Raw genomic sequence first — 18,186 nt, 5'->3', positions numbered from 1 at the left:
ACATTGACTTTGAAAAGGATGGTACAAGGTAATCACAAGCAAGACTAGTTTAAGATGAAGATGAATTAAGTTAAAGTAGATTTGTGAACTAATGCCAGTTTTTTTTATTTGACACGTTAAGATGGAGAGCGGACCCTTAAAGGAAATTGTACACTGTCTCTTTAAGCACGCACCAACCAGTAGCCCTACGTCGATCCACGAATGTACACGCGCATGGTTAACTAAAACAATATTTAATTCACTTTTAATTATGATTCTTCCTATGAATGGCATTTCACTGTCTAATTGTGTAATACAACTTGTATCGCTTTATTTGGCGAGCTACTGAGTCTGCGCACTAGAGAGCAATAAGGAACTCAACTATCATTCTAATAAAATCCCATGCAGAGCTACGTGGTTGACACAAACACAGCTAGGCCATTTTGAGCGATCGATTGTCATTGAGTAACTTTACCTATAGCTCGATGTGCTACTAAAGGCTTCATCTAACGCCAGATCAAATCATCTCCGGGACAGGTACACAAATTGAAACAACCATGCCGAAGCCGAGCGCTTCCAAGGCGACAGGGAAGACCCGCAGGTTCATCAGTGGTGTGGTGGAAGGTGAGAGTTCTACTCGTCATCACGTCAAACCTACTGTAAGATGTCAATCAAATAGCGTGCTGTCGGAAAGGCCTACAACTAGTGTCTGATTTGATTCAATGTAGTTACATTACGCCACATATTTCAGTGCATGTGTCAGATTATAATATGGTATATTTGGATATACACCATATTAAACTCAGCATAAAAAGAAACGTCCTCACTGTCAACTACGTTTAGTTCTAATTCTAGGAGGGCATTTTAGTTCTATTAAGACATTGTAATTGTATAAAGACATTCAAATTCCATGAGGACATTCTAGTTCTATGAAGACTTAAATTATCTGAGTACATTTTTAGTTCTATGAGTACATTCTAGTTCTATGAGTACATTCTAGTTCTATGAGGAAATTGTAGTTCTATGAAGACATTGTAAATGTAGCAAAAAAAGAAACGCCCTCTCACTGTCAACTGCGTTTATTTTCAGCAAACTAAACCTGTAAATATTTGTATGAACATAAGATTCAACAACTGAGACATAAACTGAACAAGTTCCAGACATGTGACTAACAGAAATTGAATAATGTGTCCCTAAACAAAGAGGGGGTCAAAATCAAAAGTAACAGTCAGTATCTGGTGTGGCCACCAGCTGCATTAAATACTGCAGTGCAATTTATTGCACTGGCCACATCTGCAGTCCTCATGCCTCCTTGCAGCATGCCTAAGGCACGTTCACGCAGATAAGCAGGGACTCTGGGCATCTTTCTTTTGGTGTTTTTCAAAGTCAGTAGAAAGGACTCTTTAGTGTCCTAAGTTTTCATAACTGTAACCTTAATTGCCTACCGTCTGTAAGCTGTTAGTGTCTTAACAACCGTTCCACAGGTGCATGTTCATTAATTGATTATGGGTCATTGAAACAGTGTTTAAACCCTTTACAATGAAGATCTGTGAAGTTATTTGGATTTTTACGAATTATCTTTGAAAGACAGGGTCCTGAAAAGGGGACGTTTATTTTTTTGCTGAGTTTATATCAGGGATGGGAAACTCCAGTCCTGAGGGGTGGAGGGGTGTCACTTTCCCCCTATCTCTAGCAAACACAGCTGATTTAAGCTAATTGCATTCTAAACTGAAGACGACTATTAGTTGATCATTGGAGTCAGGTGTGTTAGCTTGGGGCAAAAACAGTGACACCAATCAGGCTCTGGGCGTTACCCATCCCTGATATGTATACAGTACCAGTCAAAAGTTTGGACACACCTACTCATTCCAGGGTTTTTCTTTATTTTTTACTATTTTCTACATTGTAGATTAATAGTGAAGACATCAAAACTATGAAATAACACATATGGAATCATGTAGTAAGCAAAACCCCGTTGCCTTGATAACAGCTTTGCTCTGTGCGCCACATTATGCCTGACAACTGTAAAAGTTTCTATGACCTTTGCTTCACTCAGGCTTTTACGGGCGACCCTGGACTATGGAACAGAGGACTGAGCTTTTCCAAAGGTAGTAAACCATTTCTAAACACACACTCACCCACCCGCTTTCTCTCCCTCTTCATCATCCTCTTTCTCTCCCTCTTCATCATCCTCTTTCTCTCCCTCTTCATCATCCTCTTTCTCTCCCTCTTCATCATCCTCTTTCTCTCCCTCTTCATCATCCTCTTTCTCTCCCTCTTCATCATACTCTTTCTCTCCCTCTTCATCACCCTCTTTCTCTCCCTCTTCACCCACCCTCTTTCTCTCCCTCTTCATCATCCTTTCTCTCCCTCTTCATCATCCTCTTTCTCTCCCTCTTCATCACCCTCTTTCTCTCCCTCTTCATCATCCTCTTTCTCTCCCTCTTCATCATCCTCTTTCTCTCCCTCTTCATCATCCTCTTTCTCTCCTTCTTCATCATCCTCTTTCTCTCCCTCTTCATCATCCTCTTTCTCTCCCTCTTCATCATCCTCTTTCTCTCCCTCTTCATCATCCTCTTTCTCTCCCTCTTCATCATCCTCTTTCTCTCCCTCTTCATCATCCTCTTTCTCTCCCTCTTCATCATACTCTTTCTCTCCCTCTTCATCATACTCTTTCTCTCCCTCTTCATCATCCTCTTTCTCTCCCTCTTCATCATCCTCTTTCTCTCCCTCTTCATCATACTCTTTCTCTCCCTCTTCATCATACTCTTTCTCTTCCTCTTCATCATCCTCTTTCTCTCCCTCTTCATCATACTCTTTCTCTCCCTCTTCATCATACTCTTTCTCTCCCTCGTCTTCTTCACAGGGAACTTATTATCCACCTTGTTCCTTACACCGATCCAGTCCTTACAGGAAGTTGTTGCTTTCACCGATCCAGTCCTTACAGGAAGTTGTTCCTTTCACCGATCCAGTCCTTACAGGAAGTTGTTCCTTACACCGATCCAGCCCTTACAGGAAGTTGTTCCTTTCACCGATCCAGTCCTTACAGGAAGTTGTTCCTTTCACCGATCCAGTCCTTACAGGAAGTTGTTCCTTTCACCGATCCAGTCTTTACAGGAAGTTGTTCCTTTCACCGATCCAGCCCTTACAGGAAGTTGTTCCTTTCACCGATCCAGTCCTTACAGGAAGTTGTTCCTTTCACCGATCCAGTCCTTACAGGAAGTTGTTCCTTTCACCGATCCAGTCCTTACAGGAAGTTGTTCCTTTCACCGATCCAGTCCTTACAGGAAGTTGTTCCTTTCACCGATCCAGTCCTTACAGGAAGTTGTTCTTTTCACCGATCCAGTCCTTACAGGAAGTTGTTGCTTTCACCGATCCAGCCCTTACAGGAAGTTGTTGCTTTTACCGATCCAGCCCTTACAGGAAGTTGTTGCTTTTCCAGAAGTGTCTCATACAGTGTGTTTATGTAGAGAGCATAAGTGTCTCAGTGTGTTTGTTTGTGTAGGGAGAAGAAGTGGGGTCTGAACACGTACCTCTACGCCCCTAAAGATGACTACAAACACAGAATGTACTGGAGGGACCTGTATTCACCTGAGGAGGCAGGTTAGGAGGACACAGCGTCTCACACACACACACACACACACACACACACACACACACACACACACACACACACACACAGCGTTGCAAACCCCTGACCCCTGTGGCCTATCAGTACCACCTAGTTACACCTCACCCTTAGTTCAGATAAGAGACATAGTGATTGTGATGTGTGTTGTTGTGGCGTTGCCTAGGAGATGCAGCTCCATACTGTTGATATGTTGTCATGTCAGATCATCGTTGATGCCCTCACTTTGACCTGAAGATCCACTCCCATTTACCTTTGATCTACTTTGATTTAATTGATCTACTTAGCAACTATCGCATTGTTGTGAAAGCCTCTGTCTCGAATGACACCATTTCCCTCAGATAGTAGAAGTAGATGGTGCACGTCTTTAGGTCGTCATTTTGAGACTTGGACAAATAAAATGTGTTCTTGTCTATCCATTTACCTGGTTAAGGGAAGTTAAAATTGTCTTTTTATTTTACTTTGACGTGGAACCCTCTTCCCTAATCTATACAGCATGTACAGGATATATAATGCATGACCTTTGACCTGGTCAAAAGTAGTGCACTATAAAGGGAATAGGGTGCCATTTGGGGTGAATCTTAATCTTCTGTTCCAGAGAAACTGGTTGCTCTGATAACTGCAGCGAAGAAGAACGGAGTGGACTTCATCTACGCCATCTCCCCTGGACTGGACATCACATTCTCCAACCCCAAAGAGGTTGCCACCCTGAAGAGGAAACTGGACCAGGTGATGTTCTAGAACCATGGTAACCGAGAACTGGACCAGGTGATGTTCCAGAACCATGGTAACCTAGAACTGGACCAGGTGATGTTCCAGAACCATGGTAACCTAGAACTGGACCAGGTGATGTTCAAGAACCATGGTAACCTAGAACTGGACCAGGTGATGTTCCAGAACCATGGTAACCTAGAACTGGACTAGGTGATGTTCTAGAACCATGGTAACCTAGAACTGGACTAGGTGATGTTCTAGAACCATGGTAACCTGGAACTGGACTAGGTGATGTTCTAGAACCATGGTAACCTGGAACTGGACCAGGTGATGTTCTAGAAACATGGTAACCTGGAACTGGACCAGGTCATGTTCCAGAACCATGGTAACCTAGAACTGGACCAGGTCATGTTCTAGAACCATGGTAACCTAGAACTGGACCAGGTGATGTTCCAGAACCATGGTAATCTAGAACTGGACCAGGTGATGTTCCAGAACCATGGTAACCTAGAACTGGACCAGGTGATGTTCCAGAACTATGGTAGCCTAGAACTGGACCAAGTGATGTTCCAGAACTATGGTAGCCTAGAACTGGACCAGGTGATGTTCCAGAACTATGGTAGCCTAGAACTGGACCAAGTGATGTTCCAGAACTATGGTAGCCTAGAACTGGACCAGGTGATGTTCCAGAACTATGGTAGCCTAGAACTGGACCAGGTGATGTTCCAGAACTATGGTAGCCTAGAACTGGACCAAGTGATGTTCCAGAACTATGGTAACCTAGAACTGGACCAAGTGATGTTCCAGAACTATGGTAACCTAGAACTGGACCAGGTGATGTTCCAGAACTATGGTAGCCTAGAACTGGACCAAGTGATGTTCCAGAACTATGGTAGCCTAGAACTGGACCAAGTGATGTTCCAGAACTATGGTAGCCTAGAACTGGACCAAGTGATGTTCCAGAACTATGGTAACCTAGAACTGGACCAAGTGATGTTCCAGAACTATGTAACCTAGAACTGGACCAGGTGATGTTCCAGAACCATGGTAACCTAGAACTGGACCAAGTGATGTTCCAGAACTATGGTAACCTAGAACTGGACCAAGTGATGTTCCAGAACTATGGTAACCTAGAACTGGACCAAGTGATGTTCCAGAACTATGTAACCTAGAACTGGACCAGGTGATGTTCCAGAACCATGGTAACCTAGAACTGGACCAGGTGATGTTCCAGAACTATGGTAGCCTAGAACTGGACCAAGTGATGTTCCAGAACTATGTAACCTAGAACTGGACCAGGTGATGTTCCAGAACCATGGTAATCTAGAACTGGACCAGGTGATGTTCTAGAACCATGGTAACCTAGAACTGGACTAGGTGATGTTCTAGAACCATGGTAACCTGGAACTGGACCAGGTGATGTTCTAGAAACATGGTAACCTGGAACTGGACCAGGTCATGTTCCAGAACCATGGTAACCTAGAACTGGACCAGGTCATGTTCTAGAACCATGGTAACCTAGAACTGGACCAGGTGATGTTCCAGAACCATGGTAATCTAGAACTGGACCAGGTGATGTTCCAGAACCATGGTAACCTAGAACTGGACCAGGTGATGTTCCAGAACTATGGTAGCCTAGAACTGGACCAAGTGATGTTCCAGAACTATGGTAGCCTAGAACTGGACCAGGTGATGTTCCAGAACTATGGTAGCCTAGAACTGGACCAAGTGATGTTCCAGAACTATGGTAGCCTAGAACTGGACCAGGTGATGTTCCAGAACTATGGTAGCCTAGAACTGGACCAGGTGATGTTCCAGAACTATGGTAGCCTAGAACTGGACCAAGTGATGTTCCAGAACTATGGTAACCTAGAACTGGACCAAGTGATGTTCCAGAACTATGGTAACCTAGAACTGGACCAGGTGATGTTCCAGAACTATGGTAGCCTAGAACTGGACCAAGTGATGTTCCAGAACTATGGTAGCCTAGAACTGGACCAAGTGATGTTCCAGAACTATGGTAGCCTAGAACTGGACCAAGTGATGTTCCAGAACTATGGTAACCTAGAACTGGACCAAGTGATGTTCCAGAACTATGTAACCTAGAACTGGACCAGGTGATGTTCCAGAACCATGGTAACCTAGAACTGGACCAAGTGATGTTCCAGAACTATGGTAACCTAGAACTGGACCAAGTGATGTTCCAGAACTATGTAACCTAGAACTGGACCAGGTGATGTTCCAGAACCATGGTAATCTAGAACTGGACCAGGTGATGTTCCAGAACCATGGTAACCTAGAACTGGACCAGGTGATGTTCCAGAACTATGGTAGCCTAGAACTGGACCAAGTGATGTTCCAGAACTATGTAACCTAGAACTGGACCAGGTGATGTTCCAGAACCATGGTAATCTAGAACTGGACCAGGTGATGTTCTAGAACCATGGTAACCTAGAACTGGACCAAGTGATGTTCCAGAACTATGGTAGCCTAGAACTGGACCAAGTGGGGGTATTAGAACTATGTGTAGAGAGAGAAGCTGATTTCTCCTCCCCTCCTCTTCCAGGTGAGTGGGTTTGGCTGCAGTTCCTTCTCCCTCCTCTTCGACGACATCGAGACAGAGATGTGTCCGGCGGACAAGCAGGCATTCAGCTCGTTCGCCCACGCCCAGGTAGCTGTCACCAACGAGGTGTTCACACACCTGGGACAGCCTGACACCTTCCTCTTCTGCCCCACAGGTGAGGTCAGAGGTCAGACCATCACCACAGAATCAGAATGATCTAGAATGGACGAATGGTCAGTCAGACCCATAGAAATAGAATCAGAAGGATCTAGAATGGACATTCCAATTCCATATCAACATTCCAATGTCAGACAACTGCACAGTGAGAAGGTCATTGTGATTAAAAGCAGTGTTCCATTACATGTCGGTTGCTGGCAGCCATATTGGACACACCCTGTTTTAAGATCCAATATAAATGATTTATTTTCTCACAATTTGCTGCTTTTTGCAAGTGTCGTCAAGGACTAGAATGTCTGTGTGTGTTGTGGTTTGTTTCAGATTACTGTGCAGCATTCTGCACTCCTAACGTCTCCCAGTCGGCCTACCTTCACACTGTGGGAGAGAACCTCCTACCTGGGATTGATGTTCTCTGGACAGGTGAGAGCAGACAGGAAGTCACTTTCCTTCTTTTTGTTTCCCACCAACTATGGTCTGTTTCCTAATTTAGCTCCTGGAATGTTTCTTCGGATGAGTGAGTTTTAAGGACATTACAAAGCGCAGTGTAAAGACTAACAGGCATCCCATCTAACCCACTCTATGCTATCCTGTCCTGCAGGTCCTAAGGTGGTGTCGCACCACATCACGGTAGAGTCCATTGTAGAGGTGTCCTCCGTCCTGAAGAGGGCGCCGGTTATCTGGGACAACATCCACGCCAATGACTACGACCCCCAGAGAATCTTCATGGGACCATACAAGGTGTCTGTTATTAATACTATGACCCCAGGGGATGAGACCATACAAGGTGTCTATTATTAATACTATGACCCCAGGGGATGAGACCATACAAGGTGTCTATTATTAATACTATGACCCCAGGGGATGAGACCATACAAGGTGTCTATTAATACTATGACCCCAGGGGATGAGACCATACAAGGTGTCTGTTATTAATACTATGACCCCAGAGGATGAGACCATACAAGGTGTCTATTAATACTATGACCCCAGGGGATGAGACCATACAAGGTGTCTATTATTAATACTATGACCCCAGAGGATGAGACCATACAAGGTGTCTATTAATAATACTATGACCCCAGGGGATGAGACCATACAAGGTGTCTATTATTAATACTGTGACCCCAGGGGATGAGACCATACAAGGTGTCTATTATTAATACTATGACCCCAGGGGATGAGACCATACAAGGTGTCTATTATTAATACTATGACCCCAGGGGATGAGACCATACAAGGTGTCTATTATTAATACTATGACCCCAGGGGATGAGACCATACAAGGTGTCTATTATTAATACTATGACCCCAGGGGATGAGACCATACAAGGTGTCTATTAATACTATGACCCCAGAGGATGAGACCATACAAGGTGTCTATTATTAATACTATGACCCCAGGGGATGAGACCATACAAGGTGTCTATTAATACTATGACCCCAGAGGATGAGACCATACAAGGTGTCTATTATTAATACTATGACCCCAGGGGATGAGACCATACAAGGTGTCTATTATTAATACTATGACCCCAGGGGATGAGACCATACAGGGTGTCTGTTATTAATACTATGACCCCAGGGGATGAGACCATACAAGGTGTCTATTAATACTATGACCCCAGAGGATGAGACCATACAAGGTGTCTATTATTAATACTATGACCCCAGGGGATGAGACCATACAAGGTGTCTATTAATACTGTGACCCCAGGGGATGAGACCATACAGGGTGTCTGTTATTAATACTATGACCCCAGGGGATGAGACCATACAAGGTGTCTATTAATACTATGACCCCAGAGGATGAGACCATACAAGGTGTCTATTATTAATACTATGACCCCAGAGGATGAGACCATACAAGGTGTCTATTAATACTATGACCCCAGGGGATGAGACCATACAAGGTGTCTATTAATACTATGACCCCAGGGGATGAGACCATACAAGGTGTCTATTATTAATACTATGACCCCAGGGGATGAGACCATACAAGGTGTCTATTAATACTATGACCCCAGGGGATGAGACCATACAAGGTGTCTATTATTAATACTATGACCCCAGGGGATGAGACCATACAAGGTGTCTATTAATACTATGACCCCAGAGGATGAGACCATACAAGGTGTCCATTATTAATACTATGACCCCAGAGGATGAGACCATACAAGGTGTCTATTATTAATACTATGACCCCAGAGGATGAGACCATACAAGGTGTCTATTATTAATACTATGACCCCAGGGGATGAGACCATACAAGGTGTCTATTAATACTATGACCCCAGGGGATGAGACCATACAAGGTGTCTATTATTAATAGACTTTTCTATTCACTTTCTATTGTGGAATGTTTATGATAATTATTAATTGTCTATTGAACCACTATTGCCTATATAATGCACTACTGCACTATAAGCAGTGTTCTGTAAGCAGTGTTCTAGAAGCTGTGTTCTGTAAGCAGTGTTCTAGAAGCTGTGTTCTAGAAGCTGTGTTCTAGAAGCTGTGTTCTAGAAGCTGTGTTCTAGAAGCTGTGTTCTAGAAGCAGTGTTCTAGAAGCTGTGTTCTAGAAGCAGTGTTCTAGAAGCTGTGTTCTAGAAGCAGTGTGGTAGACATAGAGTATGTTAATAGTAGATGTAGAATAATAGAATAGTGTTTCTCCTCCACTACTGTGATCCTCTTCTAGTGGGGTCTTTCAACCATTTCAACTCAGGCAAGTTCACAAGGAGGTGAGCCTGAATTGAACCTGACCAACCCTGCTGCCAAGTGTCTTTCAAACCTTCATCACATATCCTGCTTGTTTTTCCATTAAACCACCTTGGATAGTTTCCCTGCCAGGCCCCCTTCCCCTAATTCGCTACATGTCTTCCTCTTCTTAGGATCGTCCCACAGACCTGATCCCCAAGCTGAGAGGGGTGCTGACCAACCCTAACTGTGAGTACCACCCTAACTTCGTGGCGATCCACACCCTGGCGACGTGGTGCCGGTCTGAAGGAGGAAGAGTAGGAGGACAGAGAGACGTGGAGATGAGTGAGTATCTATGAGGTGTTACTGTTTTACACTCCTTTTAATGTCTTATGTGAGGCAGCTTGATGTACAAGTAACCCCTGGACAGGACGCTAGTCTATCGCAGGGCCTCGGCCCCCAACCCATCCCCTGAGTGCCATGCAGAGAGGCCTTGGCCCCCAATCCATCCCCTGAGTGCCATGCAGAGAGGCCTCGGCCCCCAATCCATCCCCTGAGTGCCATGCAGAGAGGCATCGGCCCCCAATCCATCCCCTGAGTGCCATGCAGAGAGGCCTCGGCCCCCAATCCATCCCCTGAGTGCCATGCAGAGAGGCCTCGGCCCCCAATCCATCCCCTGAGTGCCATGCAGAGAGGCCTCGGCCCCCAATCCATCCCCTGAGTGCCATGCAGAGAGGCCTCGGCCCCCAATCCATCCCCTGAGTGCCATGCAGAGAGGCCTCGGCCCCCAATCCATCCCCTGAGTGCCATGCAGAGAGGCATCGGCACCCTGTTTTAGTTTTTGGTCTGACTCAACCTGGGGGATCGAACCCCCAACCTTCCAATCTTAGAATGAACCACAATGCCACTAAGTTAAACTAACCCTAAACTACGTCATCGCCCCAGCAGGTGGTGATGATGATGAGGCAGGCTCAGACCCCTGCTACAGCCCCAAGAGAGCCCTCACCCTGGCCCTGACTGACTGGCTACAGGAGTTCCTCAGCACGGACCAGCCTGGAGGTACAGAGGGGAAAGATGACCAACCAAGAGGGCAGCTTCAACATTCAATTCAATACAACTTTATTTATCCCCTCGTGGGCAAACACATGAAAACGACACAAAAACAACACATCCTCGTCTCCATGAGGACCGTGATTCCAGATCCACTTTTTAATTACATCTACTCATTGTGAAGAGATCAAACAGATGAATTAACTCTCTGGCTGTCGTCTTCACCTCAGGCCCTCGACCTCTGAACCCCACCCACCTGAAGAAAGAGTCCTCTGACGAGGAGCCCATGCAGACTGACGTGGGAGACCCCGTGTATGTGCCAAGTTCTGGGGACAACCCCCTGTTCACAGCAGAACCCCTGACCCTGGACGATCTCCAGCTCCTCTCAGAACTGTTCTACCTGCCGTATGAACACGGTTCTACTGCTAGAACCATGCTGACGGAACTGGACTGGCTGAAAGCACACAGAGAAGCAGTGGGAGATGCAGAGACTGAGATGGTGAGGAGTGTGTGTGTTGGGACTGAGATGGTGAGGAGTGTGTGTGTTGGGACTGAGATGGTGAGGAGTGTGTGTGTTGGGACTGAGATGGTGAGGAGTGTGTGTGTTGGGACTGAGATGGTGAGGAGTGTGTGTGTGTGTTGGGACTGAGATGGTGAGGAGTGTGTGTGTGTGTTGGGACTGAGATGGTGAGGAGTGTGTGTGTGTGTTGGGACTGAGATGGTGAGGAGTGTGTGTGTGTGTTGGGACTGAGATGGTGAGGAGTGTGTGTGTGTGTTGGGACTGAGATGGTGAGAAGTGTGTGTGTGTGTGTTGGGACTGAGATGGTGAGGAGTGTGTGTGTGTGTGTTGGGACTGAGATGGTGAGGAGTGTGTGTGTGTGTTGGGACTGAGATGGTGAGGAGTGTGTGTGTGTGTGTTGGGACTGAGATGGTGAGGAGTGTGTGTGTGTGTTGGGACTGAGATGGTGAGGAGTGTGTGTGTGTGTTGGGACTGAGATGGTGAGGAGTGTGTGTGTGTGTTGGGACTGAGATGGTGAGGAGTGTGTGTGTGTGTTGGGACTGAGCTGGTGAGGAGTGTGTGTGTGTTGGGACTGAGCTGGTGAGGAGTGTGTGTGTGTTGGGACTGAGATGGTGAGGAGTGTGTGTGTGTTGGGACTGAGATGGTGAGGAGTGTGTGTGTGTGTGTGTGTGTTGGGACTGAGATGGTGAAGAGTGTGTGTGTTGGGACTGAGATGGTGAGGAGTGTGTGTGTGTGTTGAGACTGAGATGGTGAGGAGTGTGTGTGTGTGTTGGGACTGAGATGGTGAGGAGTGTGTGTGTGTGTTGGGACTGAGATGGTGAGGAGTGTGTGTGTGTTGGGACTGAGGTGGTGAGGAGTGTGTGTGTGCTGAGACTGAGATGGTGAGGAGTGTGTGTGTGTTGGGACTGAGATGGTGAGGAGTGTGTGTGTGTTGGGACTGAGATGGTGAGGAGTGTGTGTGTTGAGACTGAGATGGTGAAGAGTGTGTGTGTTGGGACTGAGATGGTGAGGAGTGTGTGTGTGTGTGTTGGGACTGAGATGGTGAGGAGTGTGTGTGTGTTGGGACTGAGATGGTGAAGAGTGTGTGTGTTGGGACTGAGATGGTGAGGAGTGTGTGTGTGTTGGGACTGGACTGGCTGAAGGGACTCAGAGGCAGTGTGGGATATAGAGACAAATACTGAGTGGGACTCAATCAATGTAATAATATAAGTATCTTTATTGATGTGGAAATTGTAAGAACTTACATGGACAACTCTAACACACATACACTCTCTCTCTCTTTCTCACTAACTCCCTCCCTCTCTCTGTCTCTATGTATCTCTCTCTCTGTCTCTATGTATCTCTCTCTCTGTCTCTATGTATCTCTCTCTCTGTCTCTATGTATCTCTCTCTCTGTCTCTATGTATCTCTCTCTCTGTCTCTATGTATCCCTCTCTCTGTCTCTATGTATCTCCCTCTCTGTCTCTATGTATCTCTCTCTCTGTCTCTATGTATCTCCCTCTCTCTATGTATCTCCCTCTCTCTGTCTCTATGTATCTCTGTCTGTCTCTCTCTCTCTCTGTCTCTCTGTATCTCTCTCTCTCTGTCTCTATGTATCCCTCTCTCTGTCTCTATGTATCTCCCTCTCTGTCTCTATGTATCTCTCTCTCTGTCTCTATGTATCTCTCTCTCTGTCTCTATGTATCTCTCTCTCTTTCTCACTAACTCCCTCTCTCTGTCTCTATGTATCCCTCTCTCTGTCTCTATGTATCTCCCTCTCTGTCTCTATGTATCTCCCTCTCTGTCTCTATGTATCTCCCTCTCTGTCTCTATGTATCCCTCTCTGTCTCTATGCATCTCCCTCTCTCTGTCTCTATGTATCTCCCTCTCTCTGTCTATGTATCTCTCTCTCTTTCTCACTAACTCCCTCTCTCTGTCTCTATATATCTCTCTCTGTCTCTATGTATCTCTCTCTCTCTCTATGTATCTCTCTCTCTCTGTCTCTATATATCTCTCTCTGTCTCTATGTATCTCTCTCTCTCTATGTATCTCTCTCTCTCTGTCTCTATATATCTCTCTCTATGTATCTCTCGGCCTCCTCTCTCCCTCTCTGTCTCTATGCTTCTCCCTCTCTCTGTCTATATATCTCTCTCTGTGTCTATGTATCTCTCGGCCTCCTCTCTCTCTCTCTCTACAGACAGCAGAGTGGCGTTCCAGGGCGAAGTGTTTTGACGTGATGTGTGTTGCTGTGTTTACCATGTTTAACCGCCTGTCCAACGCCCCCAACCGGAGCATCCTCTACGACCTCTACAACTACATCTGTGACATCAAGAGTGGTGTCACCCTGGCACGCGCCTACGTCAAACAATTGGGTACAACAGGGGCGGGGGGGGGGGGGGGGGGGGGGGGGAGACCCATATAGGTCAGTATGTTGTTGTGTAGGTCGGTGCGTTGTTGTGTAAGTCGGTGCGTTGTTGTATGGTGTGGCACAAGGAGCTGTATGCAGTAGGCAATAAGCATACAGGTTGATGTATCATTTAAGTGTAATATTGTTTGTGTCCACAGGGGGGCAGAGTAGGCCCTCAGCCCAGGTGATGACTGATGACCCAGAGCCCTGGGGGTTTAGAGGGGGTCTCTCCGGGGAGTTCCAGGTACGGCGCTTACCCCCATCATCCACCCCTTTAACCCCCATCACCCCTTTAACCCCCATATTCCACCCCTTTAACCCCCATATTCCACCCCTTTAACCCCCATCATCCACCCCTTTAACCCCCATAGCCCGCCCCTTTAACCTCCATCATCCACCCCTTTAACCCCCATCACCCCTTTAACCTGCATCACCCGCCCCTTTAACCCCCATCATCCACCCCTTTAACCCCCATCATCCACCCCTTTAACCCCCATAGCCCGCCCCTTTAACCCCCATCATCCACCCCTTTAACCCCCATAGCCCGCCCCTTTAACCTCCATCATCCACCCCTTTAACCCCATCATCCACCCCTTTAACCCCCATCACCCACCCCTTTTTAACCCCCATATCCCACCCCTTCAACACTCAAATAATGACAAGCCACACACACACAGGGGATCACAGACAACCACCTAGACAGAGCCATTGATCTCTCAGGCATAAAGAGATCATTGACTTGGTACTGACTGGTTGATGACGATAGTATTGCTGTTGTTTGTTGTTGTTCAGAGAATGCTGCCTTGCCATGGTAACAGAGATCTGTTCCGTCACCCTCCTATGACATCAGTGTATTCTATACGACCCTTCTGCCCAGAAGACAAGGTTAGTTATTTCAATTGATCTAGAACTGACTCTAACATATCTATTTAAATATACGAGACGTGTGGGCCGACTGGGAATGGAAACCAGGTCTTCTGAGTGTTTTGCCATAAGACTGTGTTAGCCCACTGAGCAAAAGCCTGTAGTATAGAGCACCACAGTGGACACGTCATAATTCCCATAAAACCTAGCAGTCAAACAGGGAAATGGTTCCAAATGTTTTCCAAATGTTTTTCCTCCAATCATTTTTCCCATAGGGGCTGTGTTTCATGTAGACTTACCTTGGCGTGATGTTTTGATAACTATGTAAATCTCTCTCGGACAAGGTGACTTTTATCAATATATTCAGCACTATTTACTCTGATAATATTTACTCTGATTCGAAAATGCTAATTAACATCAAAGTAGACATCATGCAAGACTACAAATCCCTGCACGTCATCTCTAGTTGACACCTTTGCTAACAGGTTTTGTGTCAATTTAAAACTTGCACAAGACAGTTCACAGAATTGTCCATTCAATTTATTAATTACTACATCGATTCAGCAGTCTCGTCTATATCAAGGCCTTTGTAGTTCTGTATGATGGCCAAACTAGCATTACATTTTTGTGAGGTAAATACTGGCGAATATATTGATGTCACCTTGTCTGATGGGGGGGATTTACATGGTTATCAGAACGTCACGCCAAGTTAAACCTACACAAAACACAGCCCTTATTTTAAGTGTTTCTAAAATGCCTTATGGGAAAAATGAATGATGCTAGGTTTTATGGGTATTCTGATTCATACTGTGGTACTGTGTTGTTTTAATAATTATTCTAATATGACTCACGCGTTTAATTCTCATTGAGAAGCTAGCTGATGCACGAAGAAGCTAACGCGTGTAAAGTTATAAGCTAGCTGATGCATGAAGAAGCTAACGCGTGTAGTTATAAGCTAGCGCGGGCGTTAGGTTTGGTTCAAACCAGCTCTGTAATACGTGTAGGCATGTATCGGCTAGCTGACATCTTTATTGATTTTGTCTTTATAACATCTCTGTTGTTTCAGACTGAGATACAGAAGATCCACATGGAGATGCAGAGAGGAGAGGCCAAGGCTCCTGCAGCAGCACTACCTGCTCTGATCAGTGATGGGTGAGAGAGTGTGTGTGTACAGCATGACTCCCCAATGATCCACTCTGGACAGTCTCTGATCAGTGATGGGTGATGGAGTGTACAGCATGACTCCCCAATGATCCACTCTGGACAGTCTGATCAGTGATGGGTGATGGAGTGTACAGCATGACTCCCCAATGATCCACTCTGGACAGTCTGATCAGTGATGGGTGAGAGTGTACAGCATGACTCCCCAATTATCCACTCTGGACAGTCTCTGATCGGTGAGGGAGTGTGTGTACAGCATGACTCCCCAATGATCCACTCTGGACAGTCTCTGATCAGTGATGGGTGAGAGAGTGTTTGTGTACAGCATGACTCCCCAATGATCCACTCTGGACAGTGATGGGTGATGGAGTGTGTGTGTACAGCATGACTCCCCAATGATCCACTCTGGACAGTCTCTGATCAGTAATGGGTGATGGAGTGTGTGTGTACAGCATGACTCCCCAATGATCCACTCTGGACAGTCTCTGATCAGTAATGGGTGATGGAGTGTGTGTGTACAGCATGACTCCCCAATGATCCACTCTGGACAGTCTCTGATCAGCCAGTAGTTTTTGTGCTTCAGTATGTGACTGTGCCTTCAGTCTAGACGTCCAGTATGTAATGTCCCAGTGTACCTCTCCCCCTCCCCAGGTTAGCAGGAGGGCAGCTGTCCCCCTCCCCAAACTGTGGTCTGGTTCTGGAGGATGAGAGGGGGGTGTGTGGGTACGCCCTGGGCCTCACTGACGCCACAGCAGCTGCACTGAACAACCAGGTAACCGCTAGGTGCCAACGGGACAATCACACACTGGAATATGACTTGGTCTTGTTGGAATCATTGACCCCGACATTATTCTATATGGTTGTTCTGTCTCTCTGTATTACTTCATGTGTTTTGTATGGAGTTCCTTGACTCTGAAAATATGACTTGATCTCCCCCCGTCCGTCCGTCTTGTAGAGGACGTTGCCAGGGGACTTCCCTTCCTTGGTAACCATGCAGCTCCACCCCCGGGTTACAGACCCCGCCCCCGCCAGGCGTATGATTGGCAGCCTGCTCTCGTTGATGAAGACCAGTGGTGAGTTGTTAACTTGTATATTATGGTGCACCTGCACAGTGGGTTTCTGGTCACTGTTGGACTGAGCCTAGAGCAGGACTCTCCAACCCCGTTCCTGGAGAGATACCCTCCTGGAGGTTCACTCCAACCCTGTTCCTGGAGAGATACCCTCCAACCCTGTTCCTGGAGAGATACCCTCCTGGAGGTTCACTCCAACCCTGTTCCTGGAGAGATACCCTCCTGGAGGTTCACTCCAACCCCAGTTGTAACTAAGCTGATCAACCAGCTAATTATTAGAATCCGGTGCACTAGATTAGGGTTGGAGTGAACCTACAGGAGGGTATCTCTCCTGGAACAGGGTTGGAGTGAACCTACAGGAGGGTAGCTCTCCTGGAACAGGGTTGGAGGGTAGCTCTCCTGGAACAGGGTTGGAGGGTAGCTCTCCTGGAACAGGGTTGGAGTGAACCTACAGGAGGGTAGCTCTCCTGGAACAGGGTTGGAGTGAACCTACAGGAGGGTAGCTCTCCTGGAACAGGGTTGGAGTGAACCTACAGGAGGGTAGCTCTCCTGGAACAGGGTCGGAGAACCCTGGCTTAGTGTGATGGCTGCTATGCAGCGTGATGATAGAGTTCAACAATACCCTTGACCCATTAGTAATCAGACCGGGGTTCAAGTACTTTCAGCTTTTGCTTTAGAGGTGGGGAATTGACACAATATAAAGTAGGACTCAGTTACTGATCCAGAAATGGATCAGATGTGTCTATACCAGATGGTGCTTCTCTCCCTGATGACATAGGACTGGATTATCAGAACTAACACACATCTATATTCAGAATGAGGTGCATCGTTCAGTTTGTTCCTCATATTCTTTTCCCCTCCTTGTCATTTGACTGTAGTTATCTGAATCTCCCCTGCCCCTCTCTCTCTCTCTTACAGGTTCCAGAGGTGTGTTCTGTGAGCTGAGGCAGGGTGACAGGAGGATGTTTGACTTCTACTCTAAACTGGGCTCCTTCACAACGCTCAAAATGGCGGGGCTGCCTCAGGATGTCGTCGCCATGGGAACCAGCTTGTAAACAAAGATGGCTGCCGCAAAGAGTTGTCGCCACCTTGCACTACTAAAATGGCCTTTTGGATAACAGGGACGAGAACGTTTGATTAATTCAGCTGCTTATTTGATGGCCATGTGTCAATTACTATAGGATGATGTGTATCTGATCAAGTTTGTCAATGGGATCCACATTGTTTGACTGAGTATTTGGGGAACGTATCTTTGTAAATTCCGACTTTACATATTGAAGTGAATGATTGACGCATTTAAATCAGCCTGTAAGAGGATCTAACTAATGTACTGTATCTGTTGATCAATAAAGATTTGAAAAATTTGAATATGTATGACCCATG

The 18,186-nt window shown here is 46.2% G+C and overlaps 1 protein-coding gene across 4 annotated transcripts; it reads left to right on the top strand.

The window, feature by feature from the left end:
* The first annotated feature begins 148 nt into the window (after window positions 1-148).
* Window positions 149-18,165, top strand: ogal (O-GlcNAcase like). 4 transcript variants are annotated; one of them, XM_036948002.2, is made up of 17 exons: window positions 149-603; window positions 2,036-2,087; window positions 3,485-3,582; window positions 4,206-4,336; window positions 6,888-7,059; window positions 7,383-7,481; window positions 7,660-7,799; window positions 9,947-10,097; window positions 10,698-10,811; window positions 11,033-11,301; window positions 13,499-13,673; window positions 13,867-13,952; window positions 14,501-14,593; window positions 15,639-15,724; window positions 16,385-16,505; window positions 16,689-16,806; window positions 17,722-18,165. In XM_036948002.2, the coding sequence occupies exons 1-17, from the start codon at window positions 537-539 to the stop codon at window positions 17,856-17,858; spliced, it is 2,109 nt and encodes a 702-aa protein (XP_036803897.2). In that variant the 5' UTR covers window positions 149-536; the 3' UTR covers window positions 17,859-18,165. The 4 variants fall into 4 exon arrangements, with proteins under 4 accessions (XP_036803897.2, XP_090051499.1, XP_036803896.2 ...); XM_090195373.1 differs by having other exon boundaries at window positions 164-603; window positions 10,701-10,811; XM_036948001.2 differs by having other exon boundaries at window positions 164-603; window positions 10,701-10,811; window positions 11,033-11,331.
* The last annotated feature ends 21 nt before the right edge of the window (window positions 18,166-18,186 follow it).

The sequence above is a fragment of the Oncorhynchus mykiss genome, chromosome 13 (assembly GCF_057628025.1).
Source record: "Oncorhynchus mykiss isolate SJ-2025 chromosome 13, ASM5762802v1, whole genome shotgun sequence".
Classification (NCBI taxonomy): Eukaryota; Metazoa; Chordata; class Actinopteri; order Salmoniformes; family Salmonidae; genus Oncorhynchus; species Oncorhynchus mykiss.
The sequence above is the reverse complement of the archived record's forward strand: the minus strand, read 5'-3'. Positions and strand labels throughout refer to the sequence as shown.